Source organism: Macaca thibetana, chromosome 2, assembly GCF_024542745.1.
Source record: "Macaca thibetana thibetana isolate TM-01 chromosome 2, ASM2454274v1, whole genome shotgun sequence".
NCBI lineage: Eukaryota > Metazoa > Chordata > Mammalia > Primates > Cercopithecidae > Macaca > Macaca thibetana.
In genome coordinates, this window is record NC_065579.1 from 146434068 (window position 1) to 146452562 (window position 18495).

The following is an 18495-nucleotide window of genomic DNA, read 5'->3' on the forward strand; positions in this document are numbered from 1 at the left end:
GGAGGAGCAGCTGGTCTGAATCTGCATGTGGCTGAGATGCAAGTGACCTCCTGGGGACATGGCCCAGTGGTTCCAGCCTCAGCTTTTATACATCCTTCACCCCACATCATTTTTGCTAGATCTTTGCATACCTGACCTACTATTTACCTAATATTTTTCTTTACATCTGCCTAGAAAGGAGACTTTATATAGTACCCTAAAGAAAAGAGTCACTAGCCATAAACAGAGGAAGCTAATGGTAAAAGTACATACAATACAAAAAAAAAACCCCAAAGAATAATCCTAGTTACATACTATTGCTACTATAAGGCTCTGGAATCTTGGCCTTGTTTTCTATTTGTTAAAAAGCAGGTTAGATGTAATAGAGGAGTGTTCAAGATACCTTTGAACAAATCTAAAGCTTTCTCTGCAAAGTAATCAAAAGATTGAAAGAACACTGAAAAAGAGAAAAATGTTATTACTAAGAGACTCAACATTCTATGATAGTATGAGAAACAGCCTTAACCAAATGAGGAGCAATTTACTGCTTGTTAATTCCCAAACCTAGAATATGTGAAAGAATGAACACACACACAGGCATACGCATACCTTGTATCTCTCTCTATATATATATCTGCCTATATCTACATATAACTGCTTTATTTCTAATTTTAGTGGTTCATGATTTTACTTTTTAAAATCTATTAGGGTTTTTTTCTCTGTGGCCACAAATACAACTACAATCTAAGTTCCATGTGGGCAGAGATTTTTGTCTTTTTTCATTCACTGTTACATCCCTAGCCCTTAAGACAACACACAGTAGATGTTCTACAAATATTTGTTTAATGTCAACTGTTGAATATTCAGTTTTTGTAAATGTTCCATAGGCATAGAAAAAAAAGTGTATACTCTATTCAAGAAGTGTAAGAGTTTACATTTATCTAAAAATCAAGCTTATTGATTATATTCTGCCTCTTTGTCCTTATGTCTAGTAGGCCTGATTTTAAAATATGGACTCTGAAGTGCCACCCTATCATTATAATTCTATTTTTTATCAAGCTGTCCTTAGGTTTCCACTGTTTTGTTTTTATGTTTGGTGTGTACAAGCTTATAACTGAGCCTTTTGTCGTTACATGATGTCCTTCTTTACCTTTGTCAGTATTTTTAGTCTTAAATTTCACCTTGTCTGAATTTAATACTACCATTCATACTTACTTTTTGCCCATCTTCTTATTCTTAACCTTTGCTTTCCACTTTAAGTATATTTCTTATAAACAGCATATAACTAGATTTTGCACTTTAACCCAATCTCGCAGCCTCAGCATTTAAATAGAATTTGGCCATTCACATTTAGTGTAATGACTAATACTTAATGTTGTTCCTTCTGTTATTATTATTATTTATTAACATTGTTCTTTTTTCCTTATTTTTTATTGGTTTAATCAAATTCATTCCAGTTTCTCCTCCGTGAATGTGAAAGTGCTATTACATTGTCATTGCATTCTTACAGTTTCTTTCCCTTTCTCTGTACTCAAAATCTTGCACATATTTCTATATTTTTACTTTGAAACAGGATACCAGCTATTTTCCTTAACACCATATGTTCTAGTAGTCTTTCCTAAACCCTCTCCCCAGAAAGATTAGCCATTTAGAACACTTTCACGTCTTTTCTTCTCTCGCTCAGGTGAGACCTCTGGATGTCTCTACCAATCTAAGCTCCCTCCTCTTCTTCTTTTTTTCTTCATTAACCCTTTATTACAAGTCACACTCTTATAGAAGTACATGTGGACTTATGTGAAAAAATCAAATGTATCCAAGAATAAAAAACACAGCACATAAAGTAGTATATGCATCCCAGTGTTAGCACCAGAGGCAGCGGGCGCCCAAGAAAAAGCCTAATTCCTAAGGACGCTGAGAGAGTTTAATGCTTTCAGCTGCAGATAATTATTAGGATTTTCCTTGCAGGATGCTTATTCTATTTCAAGAGCCCTATTAACCATTTATATCAGGGGCTGGACAACTGTAGCCAAAGGGTCAAATTTTTCCTGCTAAGTTTTTGTATGGCCTGTGAGCTAAAAAGGGTTTTTATATTTTCTAATGGGTTGGAGAATATCAAAAGAATATTATTTTGTTACATGTGAAAACTATATAAAATTTCAATTCCAATGTTCACAACAAAAGGTTTTATGGGAACACAGTCATGCCCATTTGTTTACATATTGTCTATGGCTGCCTTTGTGTCACAGTGGCAGAGTTGAGTACTTGGGTCTGAGACCTGATGAGGTGCTCAGTAAACTACAGATGGTGGTAACATAGTTATAACTTGCAGTACCTCACCCAGTGACACATTTTATTTATTTATTGTTTTATTACTGGTGCATATCCATCACATGAAAACAAGAAAAGTAGACTTCAAATGTCACACTTTTAAGGCTCAGTGGGTATGGATTATTATTTTATCAAATTACATGGCAAAGTACTGTGTTTGTTATTAGTTGTGTTAACAGAATACGAGATACACTGACATCACAATATTCCCAACTCACAGAAAAACAACGTCAAAAAAGAGAAAACTTAAAACAGTATATTTCATCATAGCAGATACGCAAAACAATAAAAAATGAGAATGAGGCTGCAACCAAAGTAGGTTTCCGGGTGGCTCATTTGTCAGCCAAGCAAGGAAAGCCATTTACCAATGGTAAGTTAATTAAATTGTGTTTGATCGAAGCAGCTGAAAGAAGAATCCAGAGAAAATAAGCTTGTTTAAGATTATTAGATTTGGGGCAAGAGCAGTTGCTTAGGTTTGGCCCATGGGCCCTAGTTTGCTCTATGTAATATTAATGAGTTAAGCCACAACTGGTAGGGTACCTGACTACCTTCCAGTGTGAGCCAGTGATAAAGAGCACAGGAAATAAAAACACAGTCTGCAGAGGCTTGGAAATTAGCATCTTCTGTTTTCCAATAACTGTCCTCAGCATCACATATTTACATCATGCTGTTATTTTCTTTCTAGACCATATTACAAAGTGTCTAATTTACTGTTCACTACCAACCTCCCCTACGAAGACAAGAACTTTGTCTATCTTGTTGTATGCCCAGTGCCTGGCACAAACAAAGGAACTCAGTAAACATCTGAATATATGAATGAAGGATGCCTTTATGGGAAATGGGCTCAGAAGGCCTATATGCCTTAAGCCTCCCCAGTGGAAAGTGCTCACTCAGCACATAGGTATAGTGCCAGGGTCTCCCTTCGTGATGAACTGAGATAGCTCAGAGGCCCAAGCCCAGGTTCTAAGAAGGCTAACTGTGCTTGAGGAGTAATGTGCTGGCCTTGCCCCGAATCACAGAGCAAAGGCTGGGTGCTGGCTCACCACGGTGGTGGAGATTCTGCCCAAGAGACTAGATTTTACCTTTTCAAGATTCTCTGATCTCCCAGAAACTTCTTTGAATAGAGACATGACCAGGAAGCTGACTGGTAGCTGTGATGTGCCCAGGAATTTTTAGTTAGCCAAGCACGGTGGGGAAAGAAGAGCACAGGGCACTTCTCTGGCCCCTGTACTGGATAACCACACCCATGAGCCTGCCTGACTCTTACCCCTCCTCTTCAACCAATACTGGGTGGCTCCTGATAGGGACCAGGGAGATTGGCTCCTGTGCTTCAAAGAGAAATAATGGAGTCCCAGGGAAAAGAGTGGACCCACGCTCCAGGCATTATTATTTTGACTCTAAGAGCTTAAACATGAATAATGATAAAACAATAAGGATGCAGTAGGAGACAAGCACTGATGTGAGAACCTTATGTGCAATCCCCCATCTCACCTTCATCTAACCCTGGTGCAGCACTGTGAAAATTCCCACTTAACATGGAAGTCTCACAGCCTGCCCAACTTTTCACACTAGCAGGTGGTAAGGCTGGGAGTAAAGCCCAGGCCTGCACATTGGACCAGTCTGTCAGATGGCTGAGCCCCTGGTCAAGCAAGATGATCTGAAAATCTCTGGGTGATCTGGGGCCTACTCAAAGCAAACAGGGCTGCCCCTTTGGAACAAGCCCAGCCGATCACTCATGAGCTGCACTAGCAACACTACCTTCTTGCTTCACCTGATGAGAGTCGGCTCTTACATATGAAGCCACAAGCTATGATGTGGCTTTTCAAAACAACCTGATGAGGTCAAGACCATCCTTCGAAGGAATGAGCGATTGAGATTAAAAGGCTGCCCAAGGTGTACAGCTGTTTTGTGGTGCAGCAAGGGCTTGAGCCTACTCTGTGTGATCTCCAAGTTCAACCTCACCAGGAAGGAAAGTCTCCCATCAAGGAGATTCCAGCTTTTCAAGAGAACGCAGACTCTTTTGACACACTGGGCAAGAATCTGTCTGACAAAGTGAAACTTTCATGACTCAGAGACCAGCTAGTCCTGAATTCAAACTCCAGCTTTACTACCCTGTGACCTTGGGCAGGTCACTTCACATTTCTCAGGCTGGTTTCCAGTCTGGCTGCCTTTGGGGAGGGGACCTGGGTTTGCAGGAAGAAAACTTCCTTACACTGAATAATTATTGCCTTGTTAGAAATTTTTTACCATGTGCACATATTACTTTTCCTAAATATTTGCACACAATTTAATTGATTTAATTGGGGAAAAATGAACATAGGAAAAATAATGACCTCTTCCTTAGGGTTATTAAAAGGTTTCAAAATAAAGTATGTAGCTAGTAAAGGCGCATAGTATATGCTTAATCAATAGAGTGGTGACAGGGTGGAGGGAGGTGGGAGGCAGGCTCATTCCTGCCCTGGGGCCCAGAGGAGAATATGTGGCACAGAAGTCCCAGCCTACAGCCAGCTCCTAGCATTAAGGCAGGTGCCCATTCAGCTAGAGCCTCAGGGGGGTGCGAGTTGAGGGAGCTGCTCCTAGCCTGGTCACCTATGCCCTTTCCTCTGTTGTGGAGCCTTAGGAAGCCCCTCTTCTCTGACCAAAGCCCTGGGCTCACAGGATCTCACCTCTGCACATATCCACAGTCACCCGGTGCAGCTGTCCCTAGTTGGAGGAAGCCTGTCTCTGCTCAGGGTTGTCTATGTGGGATTTGGACTCAGCTTCTGTGGACTGCCTGCAGTTCTTGTGCTTCCACTTCCAGGCTCCCTGGACTGAGCAGGAAAATGCTGGTGGTCCCAGGGATGCCCCAGGTTGGGGGCAGGACATAGGTCAGCATGTCTCCTGGCCCCTCCCTCAGCCCTTCAGGAGGCATGAGTCACTGTGGCCATATGTTTACTTGCTCCTCACAGACTCTCCCTCCCAGTTCTCAAAGGAAGTGACTGCTGCACCGCTGTTGACAGGCCTGAGTGGGAGCAATTAGACCCAGGAGCCACACCAATTGGGATATTACTCTCTCATAGATATTTTACTATAGAATAATTATACTCCAAACACTGCTAATAAATCAGGCTAGACAAACGAGTGACACACACTTTATCACCTTCATCTTCAATCAGCATCTCAGGGCTGGCCTAAGGCTGATGGAGCCCTGAGCAGGCCCCAGCAGCCCCACAGAGCTAAGGGTCCAAGCTCTGGGTCTGGGGAAGGGAGAGGAAGGGGTTGCTCCTCAATCCCCTACTTCAGGGCAGGTCTAGGTACAGGGGCAGGAAAAGAAGAGGGCCAGGGTGGAGCACCCAAGAAGAACCTAAGAAAAGGAGAAAGGGAGGGGAAGGGGCTGCAGTGACAGAATCCCAGACGAGAAAACCCGTGGATTTTTCTCCCAGAGGAGAAAAACCGTGGACGGAGACCTGGAGTGGAGGGTGGGCGATGGAAGCCCACCACATGTGACACTGTGGATGGGCCAGATTTGTGCTGGCACTTGCACTAAGCCTGGGGGACCTCATTAGGTTCCTGTGAGGAACTGAGGTGCTTGCTGAAAGCCTCAGGGCAGACCCTGAGGCTCCTGCTAGGAGCCTGAGCCCCCGACAGTGGGGTTGCCAGCACTCTGTGCTCTTCGAGCCAGTCAAAACTCAGTCATGTCCCAGTACAGCTACTGCTGATCCGCTCGGGCCCACAGCCAGGGAGCCAGCCAAAAGAGACGGTGAGGTTTGGCTGTCCATCCATCCCGCCTTCAAGGCCCGACGGGCATGGATTCCCACTCAGTGCTGTGTAGACAGCTGCTGGGGATGGATGCCCCATGGGAGGAGGTGATTCCACCACTTTGGGGGAGACCACCATGTTCTGTCCACCCTAGTGGCAGGCCCATCCCACCCAGCACCGGGCCCAGGTGCTGATGCACCACAGGACCAGCCAAGGGAGGCCTGGGGCCCAGTCTGAGTCTCCTGGGACAGAGCAGGCACCACCCTGAAAGCACAAGGCCAAGGGCCACCCAGCAAGGCACAGCCAGGGCCTCATCCTACCTCAACTAGACTGGCTCACTTACATACCTAAAGCCTGCATCCAGCGATGGTGAACTTCAGGCACCCTAGGTAGCCAGGGCTGGACCTCCCACTGTGTCAGCTTCCTGTACCTTCCTTCCTTTTGCTCTCTGGCATCCTTAGCCCCTTCCCCTCAGTCCACAGGTGAGGAAAGACCTGGCCACCATTAGCCCCTTCCCCTCAGTCCACAGGTGAGGAAAGACCTGGCCTGGCACCGCTGATGGGCAGTGTTTCCCCCCTGGACATGAGCAGCTTGTAGGGGCATGTGGGCGGAGCCCAGCAGGATGGAGGTACAGTGCCCACCAAGGGCAAGAGAGTGGGGCCTGGTCAGGGCAGCAGGCCAGGGAGGCCAGTGCTAACTGCTGCCATCTGGCACTGGCTGTGGGGGAGCCCAGACTTGCTCAGACCCATGGGGGCCACATCTATCACATAAATAAGCAGGGGTGGGAGAACCAGGTGGGGTTGGGTACAGTGGAGGTCCCCCTGCCTAGATGTTGGCACTGGCTCTGTGACTGACCAGCTGAGAGAACTGTGGCCACTTGACCATTCTGGGCGTCAGATGCCTTGTCCAGAAACTAGAGGTTGGCACCAGAAGGTCTCTGAGGGCCTTTCTGGCTCTAATCACAGATGTCAGGCCATGGATCCCGGCTGCCCGAGCAAGAAGGAAAGGGGTGTGGGGCCAAGCAAAGGCATGCTCACCCGCTCCACGAGGCCATGCTTGTGCTTCAGCTTGTACACCTTCAGCCTGGGCAGGAAGCTGTCAGCATAGTTCCTGTCCTCCAGCCCATGGAGCAGGATGCCATGGAAGGCTAGCCGGCACGTGTTGGTGTGAATGTCCGCATCTAGCCTGGAGCCAATCACCAGGCACAACCGAGGGCAGGTGACAGGCTTCTCAAACTCCACCAGGGCCCACTGCTGCCGAGGACAATGGCCCTCTGTGGCCTGGCTGGCCTTCTTGTCGGCCTCATCATTGTTTGTCACTGCTGGTGCCAAATCCTTGGATAGGTACTGCTCCTGGAAGAGGTATTCTTGAGAGAAGTCGAAAGAGTCCAGTATAGGCTCCTGGTCAAAGTTATCTGGAGCAGGGCTGAAGAACATCAACCGGCCCATGACTGTTTCATGGCCCACTGTAATGTGGAACTTGGCCTTGGTTTGCAGGGGCCCCCGGAAATATGGTATCTTTTCCACAGAGATGAGGGCCGCATGGACAGTATGCAGGGACTCAGGGGCACACACCAACCCGCGCTCCAGCAGCTTGGGGTCAAACTGGGTGACGCAGATGCCCAGCCGGTCTCCTTGCATGGCTGAAGTGATGGGCATGTGAAACATCTGCATGGACTTCACCTTCTTCACCACCTGATGGGGAGCAAGCAAGAGAGCACATGAAACCAACAAGCCTTGGGGCTGTGGGGAGGAGAGGGGAGCTGCAGCTAGAGAATCCTGTGCTTACCACCACCTGCAGGCACCATGAGGACCAGCCAAGGTGGGTCTGGGGCCCAGGTACCCTCTCCTGGATCAGAGCAGGTACCACACTGGAAGCACAAGGCTGAGGGCCGCCAGCAAAGGAGGGCCAGGGCCCCACTCTCCAAGTCTCACTGTTCTCCCGGGAGGAAGGCAGGGTTCACAGCAGCCAAATCTCTGAATACCTTAGTTCCCTTCACCCCGGCTCCAATCCAGGCTCCAGCCCCTCCAAGTTCCTCCCTTCCATCAATCACGCCAGCATTTTCCAGCCCTCTGTCCAGGTTTGCCTGCCTCCTCCCCCGAGAATGGCCTCCCCAGCTGCTTAGCCGGCCAAGCTGTGCCCATCTGCCCTCTAAAGCCCAGGACAAACACCACTGCTCTGGAAAGCCTGCCCCAACTCCCAGTGGCAGAACTTGTCCCTGACTCCTTAGTGGTAACCCAGCCCTTCTGAACCCCACAGCCTGCTACACGGTCACTGTCTATTGTGTATCTGCTGCCTGCTGGCCTGTGGGTAGCCTAGGGCAGGAACTCTCTTCATTCATTCAACACATATTCCCAGAGTGCCTATTGTGTGCCAGGTACTGTTCTAGGGGAAGAAATACAGTGATCTTTGTTTCCAAAGAGTTTAATATCTAGAAACAACAGCAACAACAAAATTACCTATATAGGAAAATTTATATATATTAATTCAATTCATATCAATATAAAATTAATATATAAATTACATGCATGTAATATATATTTTTATATATATATATATTTTACAGACAACATATGCTGTAAATAAAACAATGCAGGGTGATGTGATAGAGAAGGCCTGGGTGGGGTGAAGGTCTCGCAGAAGTGAGTTTGAGCTAAGACCTTAGCATAAGAAGCAGGTGGCTGTGTGAAGACCCAAAGAAAGACAGCTCTAAATGGGGGAACTGATAAGCACAAGCCCTAAGAGGGCAGTAGCTTGGTGAGTCTGGGAATACACAGAGGCAGGAGGGCTGCAGCAAGCGTTGGGAGGGAGACAGCAGGGAGGGAAGGTGATATGGTTTGGCTGTGTCCCCACCCAAATCTCATCTTAAATTGTAGCTTTCTTAATTCCCACGTGTTGTGGGAGGGACCTAGTGGGAGATAATTGAATTGTGGGGATGCTTTCCCCCTTACTGGTAGTGAATGAGTCTCACTAGATCTGATGGTTTTATAAGGGGAAACCCCTTTAACTTGGCTCTCATTCTCTCTCTTGCCTGGTGCCATGTAAGACATGCCTTTTGCCTTCCACCATGATTGTGAAGCCTCCTCAGCCACGTGGAACTGTGAGTCCATTAAACCTCTTTTTTTCTTAAAATAAATTACCTAGTTTCGGGTGTGTCTTTATCAGCAGCGTGAAAATGGACTAATACAGAGGTCAAGGCTTGGGCCCCACAGTAGAGTGCAAGGCCCGGAAGTCACTGGAGGAGTTTAGGCAAAGGAGTAACCTGATCTTATCTCTGTTTCTAAAATATCACTGACTACTATACTGGGCAGATTCCTGCATTCACAGTTTGTAAATCAGGAACAGACATAGAAAAGTCTCCAATAAAAGTTCCTGAAATGAACGAACATTCCTACCTATGATCCACTCTCTCTGAGATGACAGGAAACTGTATTCATGGATTTTTAATGAAGCAGAGAAATATGTAATGTATTTCAGAAAACCTGCCATCAAAAATAGTTAAACTAAAGAGAACGTTGACACTTAGGTCGCAAGCATCCCTGTCTACCAAGTCGGGGTGTGCGAACACTCATTTTTTCCCTGGATAAAGGGAGAGTGTGTTGCTAATGGCCCATGAGCCCAGGACCTTTCCTGGAGAGCCATAATACTCAAGTGTTTGTTTAAAGATCATTAACTACCTAACCAGAGGTCAGAGGGCAGAGAAAGTGAGACGCACAGTGTCAAAAGCCACAGCCAAGATCAATCACAAAGAAACAGAAAACATCTCTGAAATGGTCTGAAAAGGCAATGGGAGAATGAGATTTTTGGGAACATTACTCAGAGTCACTGGAGAGTATCATCTTACACTAAGCGTCGTCTGCCCAGTGAGGTGGGGCCCAGGTCACAACTCTTCCCTCCCAGGCGCCTGCAGCAGCCTGTGCGGCTTTCTAAAACGTTTCTCTGATAAAGCAATTATTTGTCACCAGCTCCTCTGTGGGCTCCCATCGTCTCCCTCATGGCTTTCAAAGCTTGTCATGGTTCTGCCATGAGCAGGAAGATCCTCTGGTCAGCTGGAATTCTATGGGGACTCCCTGTGATGGGCGGGGGTCTCCAGGTAACCCTGTCACCGCCCCACAAGGCAATGTGCTGAAAAGCCTCACTCACAGGGCTGAGCCCCCACTCCTTAGCCCAGCCACCAGGAAGCCTCCACCACACAGCCCAACTCCACAGCCTTTTCGGCCCCACATTCTCCCCAACCCTGAAACCGTAGCCAAGGGACTCTTGAACGATTCCTTGTAAACGCTGTGCTTCTGAATGTCTCTGTGCTTTGCCCCTGTGGCTGCTCCCTGGGATTTCTTCCACTGGCAAATTCCCATTCATCCCTAACCCCTGCTCCCACAGACCTCCTAGAAGAGCTTCCCTGATAACTCCAGACACAGCTGACCACCGGAACCTGACTCACTGTTTGGTCACCACTACTTTACAGGTCAGCCCCTGCCTCTGTGTGCCGACAGATTTCAATCATATACTTAACACGCATGAGCTCACTGCCCCCTCTGCCCCTGAACTACATTATCGATAACTCATATCTACCTGTGGGGTCCTCCCCACCCAGCTCTCCCACTTGCGCCAGCGGGAGGGAGCCGTTGCCTTGAATTTGGCGCACAGTACCCTTTCTTTTTATACACACGTGTGTATGATTGTGTAGCGGCTCACTACATATGTAGTACACATTCCTAATCAGTAATTTGCTTTGTTGTATAAGTTTCTAAACTGTATGAATGAGGCATCGTGCCAGTTATGATACTAAAAATCTGTGCACACGGTGCGTGCACCTGCAGCTCATTTGCTGCCGATGCCATCTGCTGCACCCTGTGTATTTAGCACAACCTGGGCTCCTATTGATGTGCACTGGGGGTGTTTCCAGTTCTTTGCTGGAAAATGCTGCAATGAATTTCTTCTGTTACAAGGATCCTGCATGGGCACATGTGCAAGGGTTTCTCAAGGACACACTTCCTGGAGTTGAACTGCTGGATTGCAGGGTGAGTGGGTGTTCAACTTTGCTAGGTAGATAAATCAACTTCTACCAACAAGGCCCAAGACACCCCATTGATACACATCTGCTCCAACATTTGGCACTGCCAGATTTCTTAATTTTGGCCTATCAAATGTGTATCTCTTCCCTTCTAAATCCCAAAACAAGGACTGTGCTCTCCCTATGCTGCATCCTCAGTGCCCAGCACAGGGGCTGCTGAGAAACCTGGTTGTGACAGGTCTAGATAAATGCCCAGCCCCTCTGAAGAGAATGACTGCATCAGGTTCTGAAAGAGAAATGCCCCTTGTGGCAAAACCATACCTGGCAAAGCACCGAGCTGAGATTCCAGACCTGCCGGGGCTTGAGCGAGATCCTTGTGTTTATGAGCCTTCCTGTGAGAGAGGGCGGCCAGGGGCCTCATGCTGCCCTGACACCCCCTCCCGCTCCTCCTCCCTATCAAGCTGAACGCCAAGCCGGCTTCATTCAAAGCATGTTCTCTTTTCAACAGGGCTTGTGTTCTCAGGACTGAAATCATAAAGAATGCCTTACCAGGGCACCATGAAGAGCACAAAGATAAATAACTGTGCAAATCAAGATTTTAAGGGCCTAGACAGGAAATTGTGAAGCAGATAAAGATGGGGACAGGGCGGCGTGGCACTCCCGTGGGTTCTCACAGGCGCATGCAGACAGCATCGCCACACGGGGTGGTCAGCAAGCCTACGCTCATTGAGGGATGCTTCAGAACAGAAGACCCATTTAGAACACCAGAGATAAAGAAAAGTAGATAATTTTACCAACCTAAGAATGAGAAAAACAGACTTTCCTTTCAGTCATTTATCTTCTAGCCAACTTTGAGGGCCTCTCTCCATCTACTGAATAACTCACTCCTCAGACATTCGCTAATGTCCACAGAGCGCAGCTGAGGTGGCACACACACATTCTCTCAACACGTGGGTAGCAACCTTCTCTCAGGTACCAGGCCCAGGCCCTGGAATGCCAGCAGGATGAGCAAAACAGTTTTAGACAGTTGGGTTCTATAAAGTCTGCTGGCGGCTAAGGAAGAAAGATGATAATTAGATCACCACTGAATACATGAGGAATTACAAAACTGTGGGAGGTACTATGAGAAAAAAGGACGAGGTTCCATGAGAGCGAACAACTGGGAGACCTAATTCATTGTGGGTAGTCAGGGAGGACTTCCCTGAGGAGGTGACATTGGGGCCAAGAGCAGATGGGTAACGAACCACCCACAGGGATTCCAGGCAGAGAGAAGAGCAGAGCAGGCCTAAGGCCCTGGGCAGGGAAAGAACCAGGCCCCCAATGGAACTGCGGGTGGCAGGGCTGGCTGGGGTGGGGTGGCCCAGGGAGACAGCAGGTTGGAGACATGGGCCAGCCACCATTGCCATGGGACAAAGCACCAGGAAGACACCAGTGGTGGGGCGCGGGGGATGGCAGAAGAATGACACTGCCAGTTTGCGATTTTAAAAGATGCAAACTAGCTACACAGTTTGGGGAACAGATTCAGGGGAGGTGGAGAAATAAGAAAGGAAACATGGAAATTAGCAAGGAAGATACTCAGAGTTCAAGACATATTTTGGTGGTGACAGACTAGATGTGGGGACGAGGAGAGACTGGTGTGAAAACAGCTGGTGTGTAAAGAACAGCTAATGTGTAAAGAACAGCTCCCAGGTTTCTAGTTTGAGGATCTGCCTCATGCTAGGTGGGAGCAGGGAGGAGCCAGCTTCAGGGGAGGGGAGATGGGAGCTCTGCAAGTGGGAGCTATCTCTGAGGCTGCCGGAGAGACACAGATGTCTGAGTTCCAGGGGAGGTGAAGACTGGAGCTGGGAGCATACAGACTAACACCCAGCTGCCTCCTTGAATGGCTGATAGGCATCCCAGCTTACTACGCCCAGAACCTAAAGTCTCCTTCAGTCTTCTCTTTCTCCACGGCAACGCTACGATGTGAGGGGAAAAGCCGGGGCTTCCACCCACCCAGACTCTCCTTGTCCTCTCGTAGCCGTAACCAGCCATCGGGAGATAGGGTCGGCTCTATCATCCAAGCAGGTCCAGTGCCTGACCCCTTCCTGTCCCTGCACTGCCTGCCCTGGTCCCAGCCTCACCTGGCTTGGACTGTTGCCCTCTCCCCCGCAGCCTGTTCTTCCAAGAGCCTGTTCTCTGTAGCCTGTTCTTCCTGTTCTTGGAAGAACACAGATGATGTGACCCTGGGGTTTGCCTCCAGGCTCTCCACTGGCCTCCCATCTCACTCTGTAAAAGCTGAAGTCCTTTCCAGGACTCACAAGGCCACACAACCCAGCCCCCATGATGTCTCTGACTTTATTTGCTGTGACCCCCGACCCACTGTTCACATCCCTTCAGTCATGTGGGCCTTGCTTCCCATTCCCTGAATGTGCCAGGCATGCTCCCTCCTCAGGGCCTCTGCACCTGCAGTTCCTCTCTTCCTTACTTCCTTCCCATCTCTGCTTGGATGCCACTGTATCAGAGCCCCTCCTCAGTCACCCAGCGAGAGATAGGCACTGGCCTATCCCTGCCACTCTGTAGCACCTTGCCCACTTGGTTTTTCATCATAGAGCTTTCCACCACTTGGCATCCCTTTGTTCACTGGCTGTCATTCCCGCACTGGAATGGAACCTCCATGAGGACCAGGCTTTGCTTTGTTTTTTTCCATTTCTATCTGCAGTGCCCAGCGCTATGCCTGGAATGTGGGAGGCCTCAATTCAAGTGGGAAGAGTAACTGAAAGGAGCCAAGCCACATGGGTCCTCTCTTGGGGAGCTCCTCCTGGGCCTGAGCTCCACATCCACAGTTGCAGGAACAGGGTGGGCCTGGAGCTGGCCAGGCCCTTGGAGGCTCCACAAAACCCCAAGGGTAAAGAGTCTACCAAATGGGAGGATAGGGCTGGGGCCTGCTGCCCAGGGGCCCCCAGTGTCCCAGGCAGGGTACACAGTGAGAAGGGCAGCAGAGAAGGCTGGGAGGCGGAATGGGGAGAGGCGTTGCTGCCCTATACCACCAGGGTGGTCCCTAGGAGGCCTGTTCCCTGAGCCCAGCTCCCCAGAGGGCATGGGTGGTTGCAGAGGCTCTCCCTCACATCCTTCCCATCCCTCCAGCACCAAGCACTTCTGAGGAAGGAGGGAGGGAGGAACACATCAAACAAGCAAACACTTTTTAAAACTCAAGTTCATGCTTGCTAAGCAGTTTGGTCCTTTCTGATTAACAAAGAAGCTTTGCCATCCTCTGGGTCAGTTATTCTTCATAAAAAACCCCACAGGCGGGTCAGTATTTTGACATTCAATTTTATGGATGAAGAAACAGAGGTTTTTGATGTCTCCAAGGTCACAAAACAAATAGGCTGAGACTTGGGACAATAAACGCTGGGACTGCAAGGCAGGCCTGATGTTCCACGTCCTCGGCTCCGACAGTCGAGCAGAACCACACCCTGCCCTGCCAGGCTCGGGGCTCAGCCAGTCAGGGTGCTGGCAGCAGGCAGCTGTGGCTCCTGAGTGATCGACCGTGTAGAGCCCACACAGCCTGAGCCCAAAAAGATGGCTCCTGGGGAAGGAGCAGAGAGGGAAGACTCAAGACAGGGGACTCCACGCCACCACCATGACTCCCACATCAATGCCAATGGGCAAGTGAGATGAGCCCCCTTTCTCAGGTGAGGAAGCAAAGCCCAGGAGAGTGAGTCCTGCCTTGAGACTCAGGTGTGGCAGAGGCAGGTTCAGTCTAGGCTGTCTCACCTGGAAGCTCAGGCTGGCAGCTGCCCTGGGGAAGGTCAGCAGCAGCCCTCTCCCTGCTGGACCAGCCCATGGAGTTTTCAGAGCTAACTCTCAGCTGCATCCCTCCCTCCCAGCCTTTCATGTTTCCTGTTTCTGGGTAGCACAATATGCCCAGTTTGCTGATCAAGTGGATGAGAGAACAAATGAACACCCCCTTCTGACTGCTCCCAGGCCCGATGAGCTCGATACTCCTTCTGGCTTTTCGACTGTCTGCAACTTAGTTTTCTGGTGTTTTGAGGATTCTGCATGGTAGTGTGCCCAGCATGATCTGGTCTCCCTCTACCATGCACTTTCTGAGGCTACCGAAAGCGTCCAGCAGGAACAGTTTGAGGTAGAGTCATCCTGTGCTCATCTCTGTTCTCCACAGCATCTTGCATGAAATAGTAAGCACTCACCTGACATGCACACGAGCTGCATTATGTTACCACAGGGCCGATACGGAAGACTGAGAAAGAGCTGGATACCTATGATGGGGAAAATCTTTACACACCTGATTCCATTCACTTCTAATGACAGTGGCTAATGATGATCTCACGTTACAGACAAGGAAATTGAAGCCCCCAGAGGTTAAGACATTTATTCAAAGCGTGCAATCTGCCTGTCATTGAAGCACATATTCTCTTACTACATCACACCACAAAAACACACTCACTCCACCACAGAAGTCCAAGATGAAACACAATTCAGCACAGCGATGTCACTAACATGGGCACTCCTTCTGTCAGGTAAGAAATGGACAGCCCACACCATCACAACAAACTGTAAAGGAAGAGCAGTGTTGGGGGGGCGTCCCTCCAGCATTTTACAGAATCAACAGATGCTTGAGTGAAGCAGGTAACAGACTTGTGCTTAGCAGCCTTTCCGACGTGCAGAGATTTTGTAATAATGTACCAACTATAATAAGATTGGACCTCTATTATCCATTTTGTTCCACTAATAAGCCTGGAAGCTCCTGGTTGTGCCAAGGGCTAGGGTTGGGACCTTGCAACTTCATCATTGTAAATCGGACAGGAAAAGAAACACACAAGGTTTGACACTAATAAGCTTACAGCAGGATCAGTTACTTCAATTCAAAGAGGTTCAGACTGGAGGGGAAAAATGAAATAAGCTTTTAAAGATCAGTCTAGGTTTGGCTCCATCAGACCTAACCAATTTTGTTTAATAAGGTTTCAATTTGGCTGCTCTTATTTCTCCCTCTTCTTCCACCTAGGCTGGGTAAAGATAAGACATTTTCCCCTGCCTAATGCATTTAATCACATCTCACACACAAGAAGTCAAACCTAGGGCTGTGCATGAGGACAGAGCAGTGCCGCCCCTGCAGGTTGAGATCCCAGCTCCCCAGTACCACCTCTGGGGCTGCGAGAGGGAACCTCAGGTCACCTGTTCAAGACCAGCCTGGCCAACATGGTGAAATCCCATCTCTACAAAAGTATAAAAATTAGCCAGGCATTATGGTGGGTGCCTGTAATCCCAGCTACTCGGGACGCCGGGGTGGGAGAATCACTTGAACCCAGGAGGCGGAGGTTGCAGTGACCCGATATTGTGCCATTGCACTCCTGCCTGGGTGACAGAGCAAGACTCCGTCTCAAAAATAAAAAATGCTCAATGGAGCACTTTGGATTTTGGATTTCTGGATTTCAGATGCTCAACCTGTTAAGTATATCATGCTAATATTCCAAAATCCAAAACAATCTGAAATTGAAACACTTCTGGTCCCAAGCATTTTGGATAAGGGACATTCAACTTGTATAGACTTATTAGCGTATACAGTGGCATCATGTTTGTGGTTAACTTACTACTTGCCTCCCTCCTGCAGCAATATATTGGTGACATCTATTCATATTTGTGTGTATATACCTATGTATACTACCATACACATGTATGTGTATATAACATGTGCATATATATACACACACATATATACAGCTGTCAAAAAACATACAATAACATATATATGGTATTCTTTTTTTGACAGTTGTATAGTATTTCTTTATATAAAAGCTCTACCTGTAATTTATCCATACCCTTAATGGACATGTGAGTTGCTATTTATACTACTAGAATGATTTCACAGTGGTCATTTCTTTATGCATCAAATCGTATATATACATAGGGGTTTTCTAGCATAGATATCTGGATGAGAAACTGTAGTGTTGTGGGACATAGTTTCGGTTTTACTAGGTCTTGTAGATTTTTCTCTAAAGTGGCTGGTTACACTTCCACCAGCAGTACAAGAAATAACCTCTTCTCCACACCCTCCCCAGCACCTGAGGCTGTAGGCTTTAAAATTTTTGTAGTCTGATAGATAAGGTGTGCTGACCCATTGCTATCTTAGTGGGCAGTTTCAAATGACCAGGAACAAGCCCCTCCTAGAAGGGGGTCTCTGGAGTCTCTCCAACATCTAGTGTTCCACCCACAACTCCTAGGGGTGGCAAAGTGCATGTATCTCAGCCACTATGTGAGCCAGGTGCTCAGTGATGCAATTCTGAACCCCACACAACTCTTTAGGAAGGGGACATGCATGGAGGAGAAGGGAAGAAAGGAAGGGGGATGCATTGAGGAAGGGGAGGGAAGAGGGGAGATGTATTGAGGAAGTGGGGGAAGAGGGGAGATGCACTGAGGAAAGGGAGGGAAGAGGGGAGATGCATTGAGGAAGGAGCGGGAAGAGGGGAGATGCACCGAGGAAGGGGGAAGAGGGGAGATGCATTGAGGAAGGGGGGAAGAGGGGAGATGCATTGAGGAAGGGGGAAGAGGGGAGATGCACTGAGGAAGGGGGAAGAGGGGAGATGCATTGAGGAAGGGGGAAGAGGGGAGATGCATTGAGGAAGGGGAGAAGAGGGGAGATGCATTGAGGAAGGGGGAAGAGGGAAGATGCACTGAGGAAGGGGGAAGAGGAGAGATGCATTGAGGAAGGGGAGAAGAGGAGAGATGCATTGAGGAAGGGGAGAAGAGGGGAGATATATTGAGGAAGGGGGAAGAGGGGAGATGCACTGAGGAAGGGGAGAAGAGGGGAGATGCATTGAGGAAGGGGGAAGAGGGGAGATGCATTGAGGAAGGGGGGAAGAGGGGAGATGCATTGAGGAAGGGGGAAGAGGGGAGATGCACTGAGGAAGGGGGAAGAGGGGAGAGGCATTGAGGAAGGGGAGAAGAGGGGAGATGCATTGAGAAAGGGGAGAAGAGGGGAGATGTATTGAGGAAGGGGGAAGAGGGGAGATGCACTGAGGAAGGGGAGAAGAGGGGAGATGCATTGAGGAAGGGGGAAGAGGGGAGATGTATTGAGGAAGCGGGGAAGAGGGGAGATGCATTGAGGAAGGGGGAAGAGGGGAGATGCATTGAGGAAGGGGGGAAGAGGGGAGATGCATTGAGGAAGGGGGGAAGGGGGAGATGCATTGAGGAAGGGGGAAGAGGGGAGATGCATTGAGGAAGGGGAGAAGAGGGGAGATGCATTGAGGAAGGGGGAAGGGGGAGATGCATTTAGGAAGGGGGGAAGAGGGGAGATGCATTGAGGAAGTGGAGAAGGGGGAGATGCACTGGGGAAGGGGGGAAGAGGGGAGATGTACTGGGGAAGGGGGGAATGCACTGGGGAAGGGGGGAAGAGGGGAGATGTATTGGGGAAGGGTGGAAAGAGGGGAGATGCATTGGGG

General features: G+C 48.6%; 1 protein-coding gene across 4 annotated transcripts in view; it reads right to left on the bottom strand.

Moving 5' to 3' along the window:
* EEFSEC (eukaryotic elongation factor, selenocysteine-tRNA specific) overlaps window positions 1-18495 on the bottom strand; it is a 276656-nt gene that overhangs the window by 78273 nt on the left and 179888 nt on the right. For all 4 annotated transcript variants that reach the window (XM_050781694.1, XM_050781695.1, XM_050781693.1 and 1 more), the window contains exon 5: window positions 7083-7739. In XM_050781694.1, the coding sequence (XP_050637651.1) occupies window positions 7083-7739 (657 nt within the window). The remainder of the gene's footprint in view (window positions 1-7082; window positions 7740-18495) is intronic.